We start from the raw sequence: 7,652 nt of genomic DNA on the forward strand, positions 1-7,652 counted from the left end.
AGGGCACAAAGGGAACTCCACTGGTAGAGAAAGATGAGCAGCTTCACAATGGTATCTGAAAAACATATAATGACTCTAATGACTGGGCGGCAGTGTAGCATAGTGGTTAAGGCGCAAGACTCGTAACTGAAAGGTTGCCGGTTCAATCCCCGCTGGGACATTGCTGCTGTACCCTTGGGCAAGGTACTTAACCCTCAGTAAATATCCAGCTGTATAAATGGATAACATTGTAAAGAACTGTAATCTATGTAAGTCGCTTTGGATAAAAGCGTCTGCCAAATGAATAAATGTAATTTTTTAGTAGTGCGCTATTGTTATTTAAAGCAGCATGTTGTTAAGTTGTTACTTTAGCGGCAATTTCTGCTGTCGACTGAACAAATGAAGCTCACAACTTTTTTATTCAGGCTGTTGCTTTTGATTTCTGTGCTCATGGAACGCTGCCAGGTGTCAGAGAGAATGAATGGGAATCTGAACAGCAGACTAGGCCTCTGTGATTCTGGAAACCGGCTGCTGTGTCAAAAAAAGGAGGGAAGCCATTTCTTTAAAACACATCCTCATTATGCCTGCTCTCAACCACGATGCATTCTCTCTGATTACCGGGTACATAAATTGTCGCTCTCTTGTATTTCTGTGAATTTCATTTCAAGGCGAATAAGTATGTTCAAGTCGTTGGAACAATTCCGCTCAGACAATATGAAAAAGGCAGACCAATTTAATGGAGAGAGCGTACATGATTGGAAGCCATCTCAAACGGCTTGAAATGGCCTGTAACTGCATGTTAAATTTTAGGGGGACAAGTTTTATCAGATCAGATTAATTCGGTGTCGAACGTCAGGTTAGTCACAGCAGAATGTCAAGCCAGAACCAGGAGGTTTATTCTTTTTAAATTTGCATAGAGAATTAAATTCATAAAATGTCAGATGTGGTTACCACCAGAATGTGGTTACCATACCAAACAATAGCTGTGATTAAATGCACTGTTGAAAAGCACATTCCAAATGTGTATGCATGTTTTAGTGTTTTAGGTAAAACGCTGCTCTCCCAGCAATGCAAATTGCATTATTTATTGGCACTTATCCGGAGTGATTTGCCTCATTTTCACATTATATTTTGCATATTATCCATTATACAGCTATTCTCTGAAGCACTTCCAGCTAAGTGCTTTGCTGAAGGGCACAACAGTAGTGTCTCACAGCAGCCAGTTATATTTAATCATTTCCAAGCCTAGTTTCCCAATGTTGCACAGCAAAGTCATTTCCCACAATCCCATACTCACAAGCTACCATGTGTTTTGCAGGTAAACTCAACCAAGGACTGCCCCTGACGGTCTACGATCAAGTGATTGTGCGTGAGCTTGGGCCCGCAGCACAGATGAGGTCCCCCAGCCCAGGCCGCACCCCCAGCTCGGGGTGCAGCCCCCGGGTGCTGTCTCCCAGCCGCCCGCAGTGCAGGAGCCCGGTCAGCCCTGTGCCCGCTGAGAGCTTCAACTGGCCGGACGTGCGCGAGCTGCGCTCCATGTACGCCCGCCGGGGGCCGGACGGGGCCGCCGGACGCAGCCGCTCCATGCCGGAGAGGATGGGGGCATCCAGCCTGGGGAGGCGCTCCAGCTGCTCCAGCTGCAGCTCGGGGACGGCCCCCGGCGGACTCTCGGAGGCGCCGGCCTACAGGCCCCACCCACCGAGAGATGGGGCAGAGGGCTGGGCCCGGGTGTGCCGAGCGGGCTCCCTGGATAACCGGCTGAGCGGACTGCACCTGAGCCACCTGCAGAGCATGCAGAGCCAGGTCTCCGGCCCCGGCTACTACATCTCCGGCCAGGCCGCCCTCCCCAACAACCACAGGGTCATCGTCGTAGAGAAGGTCGCAGAGCCGACGCCCCAGGTGGGCGGGGCTGGGCCAAAGGAGGCGGAGGCAGAGGGGGAGGGACAGACAGGTATAGGGGCGGAGCCAGAGCCGGAGAAGGAGGATGAGGACACTGATGGGAGCTACGTGCAGATCCGCTCGCCCACCTCCCGGGAGAAAATCTCCATCATGGCTGTCATCGACCGCTGCAGGGCCTACCAGGAGTCGGACGAGTACAGGCAGCGGGAGGGGGGCGGAGCTAAGGTGGAGCTGGCCAAAAGGTGCGGATGGGACAAGGAGCAAGAACTGAGCCCGCCTTTCAGCAAGAAGGCGGACGACGCCCAGAGAGCCGCAGCAGGCAAAAAGACAGACAGCAGCCAAAATGGTGTGGTGAGAAACCTGAGAGAAAAGTTCCTAAACTTGGGATCAAACACTTGAGCATTTTAAAATAAAAAACAATTAAATTCTTTTTTGGAAATGTGAAGTATTTAAGAAGCTCTGACATCAGGCTTTTAACTTGGTCTCCTTCCTTTAAGGTGTCACTTATTTTGTGGGCAAGTCGATGCAAAATGCCACCTCAAGCGAAAAGAGGAAAAGATTAAATTGTGAATTTGTCTCCTTAATGTTCTGGTGACTCTTGTTGCTTAATCACAAAGTATGGCAGCTTCTTGCTGTGCCAAGATATCCGGGCGTATCATCTGTCAAATTTCAAATTTGCAAACTCATTTTCCTCCCTTTGCTGTCTTGTTAGTTTTTTATGCATTTGTCACGTGTGAATGGCTTCTGTCGTCTGGCACAGCTAATGAAAACGCCAAAATGGTCCTGTTGATTAATATTGTCACCTGAAACTCTGGGAACCAGTGGGCTAACTTTCTGTAGAACGTTATGAATTTTGATAGAAACAGAAGCCGTTGTGTTTAAGAATGTAGTAAAAGTGTCATTTTAGCTCAGACAGGAAAGCATAAATACTTAAACAATTGATGTCTTCCCCAAGCTAGAATTTTACACTCCTCTAAAGTACCTTTGTGTACTGAGGAAGATGAGAAATTAATTTGTCTTTTCCCTTTCTAGCTTAGCCTTCTAAAAGCTTTTTATGATTTAACATTTTTGTTCTTAGTATTTGAAAGCGCCTTTACCTGTTTAAAGCTGAAAGATCCAACATTGAGGATTCAAATAATTTTAATATTTAAATAAATGACTTTGTTAATAAATACATTTTAAATCAAATGTTAGCGATAAGGCAGAGAATACCTGGCATATAATATATTGGTCTTTTGTTCTATTGTTCTATTCTTTTAAATTATTTTCTCTCTGGTCCAAGTTCCATCTTTTCTGGCATTTCCCAAATAAGCTGCATACTATGAAATTCACTGAGGTGGAATGTTTTATGGGATGTGTCAACAGGACTTCAGCTTGCCATTGGAAGATCAAAATATTTTGAACGCTAGGCATTTTGATTGTGGTAGTGATGAATGTGTGAAAATACGACCGAACCTGTGTCAGGGTCCAGTTCCTGTTTACAACCTGCGGTTGTGTCCCAGTGTTTTACAATGTGGATCAGTGTAACCTTCATCGAACGGGGAGGTACCACTTGAAAAGGGTGATGCGATTGTTTACATTCTATGGAACTGTGACATTGTTTTTTGTTGTGTTGTATTTTAATTGTCTGGTATGGTAAGAGTTGCCCACGGCACTGCCCCTCCACCCCCGATACTTCCAACACCCCAAATGCCCTAGGGGACCTTAATGGAACAGAAGCAGCTCTTATCACAAGGTGACTGTGTCATTTCAGAGCTCTCATAATAATATTACTGTGTTTAGTTCTGTGATATTTGTGAACGTTGTAAAATTCCCAAGAGCAATTGTAGCAAAGTCACCCAAAACACATTTGTTTTCCTTAATTGATCGGTCGGACATGACATTCAGAAACATTCTTGTGAAACTTATACCAGGCATTAATCCGACCGGGACTGGTCTCGGCCTTCTCCTCCACCCTCACAAACGTTCCGCATCAGAACAAGAAATCGATGAGCGAGCGATTACGAAGATTTGCTGACCTGTGTAAATGGGTTTAATATCTGGAGTCCAGGCCACAAAAGAGATTAGAGTAGCCCTACAGACAAGAAGACTCCGTTCCGTCAGAAAACACCCATCTTTTCTTTTTCCCCCCTGTGATGTTATAGAGTTCTGGTGCCAGTTTTTTTTTGTAATTATGTTCAACCAGTTTGTGCTTACTGTTAAAAGGGCTTGTCTGGCCCCTGCTCTGTAGTCCTTTACCTCTGACCACTCAAATGATATCATTTCCACGGCTCTTTGAAACTAATTCTCTCCCTTAATCAGGGATATTTCTCCTTGTTATTTATTAAACTGGTGTACATTTGATATACAAAAATCACTGTCTGTATATATTTACCTATGTATACATATATATTTCAGCAACTTGCTGTACAGAAATGTAGAAATTTTATGCTGCCTGGAATGGGTACATATTAAAACAGATGATGGTTAGAGCTTGGCTATTGGAGTGGGTTTATTCAGTCTCCTCTCAATTCCAGTGTGTCAGACTCAATCAAACGTTTCTCAGCCTCTCGAATTTGCAAGCCAATGAAAATCACTGAGCTCTGAGCCTCTTGTGGAAATGAATAAGCAAATTATTTATTGTATATTTATTTATTTTGACAAAAAAAAGTGTTTAATATGAATGAGATTTAAATATGTGCATTAGCATTTTTGGGAAGGGTAATCCTGTCAGCTTGCCGCCTCGTATTCTAGAGCATGAATACAGGATATGTGTTTCACTGGCAGCAGCGGCCATATTTGACTTGAGCTTCAGTGCTGATCTTAGCCACAAGGAAACACCATGGAGCAGTTGCACTGCTTTATCCTTCAAATGTTGTTTATGGTGATTTTTCTTATCCATGTATTATCTACACGTTTTTATAGAGCCATTAAATGGGGAGATCAGTACAGCATTGCTCTGCATCTTATGTTTGCAGATTGTACTTATACTGATCTCTGATGCTGGTATAACATTGCTCTGCTTGCTTCCCAGTGTGTCAGGACTCTGAAGGCAGGAGCCAAAGGAAGCAGGTGTGTGTGCTGTTGAGGCAAACCGCTGAACGCCAATGAACTAATACATGGGAGAGCAGATTGTTCTCAGATCCATTAGTCCACCATCAGAGCCATTGTCGGATTTAGCTAATTGCAGTAATACCAATCAAACGCACTTCGGTAATCGAGAGACACTCTATTTGTAGACCAGCCATGGAAGCTTTCAGGACTTGGTTCTCAATTAAGGGGTTCCCATGGTGATTTCATGCTATTCTGTCTTTTTTATGGATTTGTAATGAATGCGAGACTGAATAAGTTCACTATTCCCCTGTGCCATGCATTTTCTCATGATGATCACGCCGGCACCCAATTTCAATGGAACGAAATGGAGAGGGCCTTTTGGTATGCAAATCAGTCAGCCAAATTTGGCTGGAGCTATTGTCCTAAGTGAAATATATGTGAATTTTATATAAAAAAGATTTAAAAAATGATGTCCTTTGCAAGCAGTGAGTTACACAGGATCTCCTTTGTCCTGACTGCTTTTGTTGAGGCCAAACTGACCACTGTTCGTTCCTCTCAGTTGTACATATGGAACCTCCACATTGACTTTGCAGAGAACCAGTGGAACATGGTATGGGTGGGGCAATGCCCTAATCTGGTTTATGATTGGGTTAGAACATCTGTTCCGCAGAGGTAAGTAACCAAGCTGATCAAATCACTTGGAGCCAAATTCATTGGGAAACCCAAATGACATCCTATCAGTGTATATTGTGAGGGATGGGGTGTATTGTATCAAGGTCATTCAATAAATACCCTGGGGGGGGTGGATGCATGAAATGCTCTGTACTATATGTTTCATGCCAACAGAACACATGCCCTTTCTGTGAGCCGGCAGGAAGCTTTCACAACTACTGGAATCAAATTCATGCAAAACCAAATAAGTAATGAGCGAATCCCATTGCATCAACCACAGCCTTTGTTCTTAGCCTGATGGTTCTTCTTTTCATTCATAGCGATCCAGATGCGAGAGTCATTAGATGCTGGAAAATTCAAATCTAAGTTGTGGTTACACCCCTGGATGGGGGTTGGAAAAAAATTCTGTTCACTGCAACACAACCCAGCTCATTAGTCAGATTCAAAAGGGCTTTCACTGATGCCATTATAAAAATAAAAAATTATATAAACTCCATATAATAAGCCAAAGGGAAATGTGTAGAGATGGTTTGAAAACCCAAAGACTGAAAATGGATCTGAGGGCCCTGCTTGGACAGTGTGTACTGGGACACTGATGTTGAAACGGAAAATCAAACAGCTGGTGTGGCCCATCTAACATGTGGAGCTGCTTTACGTGGTTGCGGTCAATTTTTTCCATTCAGTGTCACATGTGCTGTGGCACTGATTGATCAGATTGGCTTTACATGAGTCTTCATGTGAGCATTCAGCGCTGACACTGGCAGTCAAAGCCTGGTCTCATGTGGAGGTCATGGTCAAGTAAAAACACACGGTTTGGCTTCCATCAAAGTAACTAAAGAGATTTTAAGGCTGCAAAGATAATATTCACTATCAATATATTAGCAGAAGGATGCTTCACATGTAAACAATACTGCTCTTTACCCCTGTATGGGAAAAAGGCTGCTAGCAATGTAAACAGTGAGGTTTGATCTTATCATCATGTTCCCTTTGCCTTATTTGAAGCCAAAATGGAATGCAGATTTTGCTGACGAACATGTTGGCCTGTGACTCTGAACACTGATCATCAGCTAGTCTGAATATCATTTTTTATGCAGATTATGTTGATTATGACTGGTATTCGCAGTTCAAGTAGGCTAACAAAAGTTATTCATTTTGGTGAATAGACATGCAGGATTTGTGCACATGTGTGTGTGTGTGTGTGTTTGTGTGTGTGTGTCCTAAAACAATTTGGTAATCAGCCAGCTGGAATGATATATATGGCTGCTGTTACAGCTAGCAAAGCTGTTTTGTAATGAAGAATCTGTTCATTTCTGGAAGTGAGTTTGCTCTGTTTTGTTTTATGTTAAACACATATACAGTACATTTCTGATGCATGTGTGTGTGTGTGCATAACATTAAATAATGAGCATGACATGGAGTTACAAAGTACATATTTACAAGATTCACAGTTATTTACAAAGTGTACATAGCATTCCAGCTATCAAAATATTGTCAAAGATGAAAAATTTTAGCTGTCTCATTGCACCACCAATAAAAATGTTATACAATGCCTGAAAGCACATAATAAACAATTAATACTCCTTGTTAGTTATTCCTGTCATATTGAAAACAGTGCACACACAGTTTTAGGACCTGAAAAGTAAAAGTAATCTGATTGTTACTGGTTGTTACAATGTCAGTGGTTGTATTTGCAAATAACTTGCATAAAAATATGAGGCACTTCAATACTTCCACACATTACCTGTGTGTAATGTTGAGTATAAAACCATAACCATTTTTTAAGTCATATCTTCAACTCTTGGCTGAATGTGAATCTAAGACAATCACTGCAGACAAAAACAGATTCTTTAATGCAACACTTTAGCTCAGAGACTGCACAATGAGATTTGAAATGGTTGTTATATAGTAATGAATGCTTTAAAATGACATTCACAGTGTGAAGGAGCAGCTCAGCCAGATCCAGTGAGTGAATTCCATTTTGTCCCCTTATTTCGATAAATAGTCGCCTTATAAAACTGTTATAAGTGGTTACTCATACATTAATAAACCACTAATAGGTTAATGAATTA

The 7,652-nt window shown here is 42.5% G+C and overlaps 1 protein-coding gene across 5 annotated transcripts in view; it reads left to right on the forward strand.

Moving 5' to 3' along the window:
* Window positions 1-2,997, forward strand: part of LOC118791917 (pleckstrin homology domain-containing family G member 3-like) — a 67,807-nt gene extending 64,810 nt beyond the window's left edge. For 3 of the 5 annotated variants that reach the window (XM_036549448.1, XM_036549451.1, XM_036549452.1), the window contains one exon: window positions 1,298-2,996. In XM_036549448.1, the coding sequence (XP_036405341.1) occupies window positions 1,298-2,277 (980 nt within the window). In that variant the 3' untranslated portion in view covers window positions 2,278-2,996. Of the gene's footprint in view, window positions 1-1,297 lie in introns of all 5 variants that reach the window. The other 2 variants (XM_036549446.1, XM_036549447.1) reach the window with 1 other exon arrangement.
* Window positions 2,998-7,652: the final 4,655 nt, after the last annotated feature.

Source organism: Megalops cyprinoides, chromosome 17, assembly GCF_013368585.1.
Source record: "Megalops cyprinoides isolate fMegCyp1 chromosome 17, fMegCyp1.pri, whole genome shotgun sequence".
In the NCBI taxonomy this organism is placed as follows: Eukaryota; Metazoa; Chordata; class Actinopteri; order Elopiformes; family Megalopidae; genus Megalops; species Megalops cyprinoides.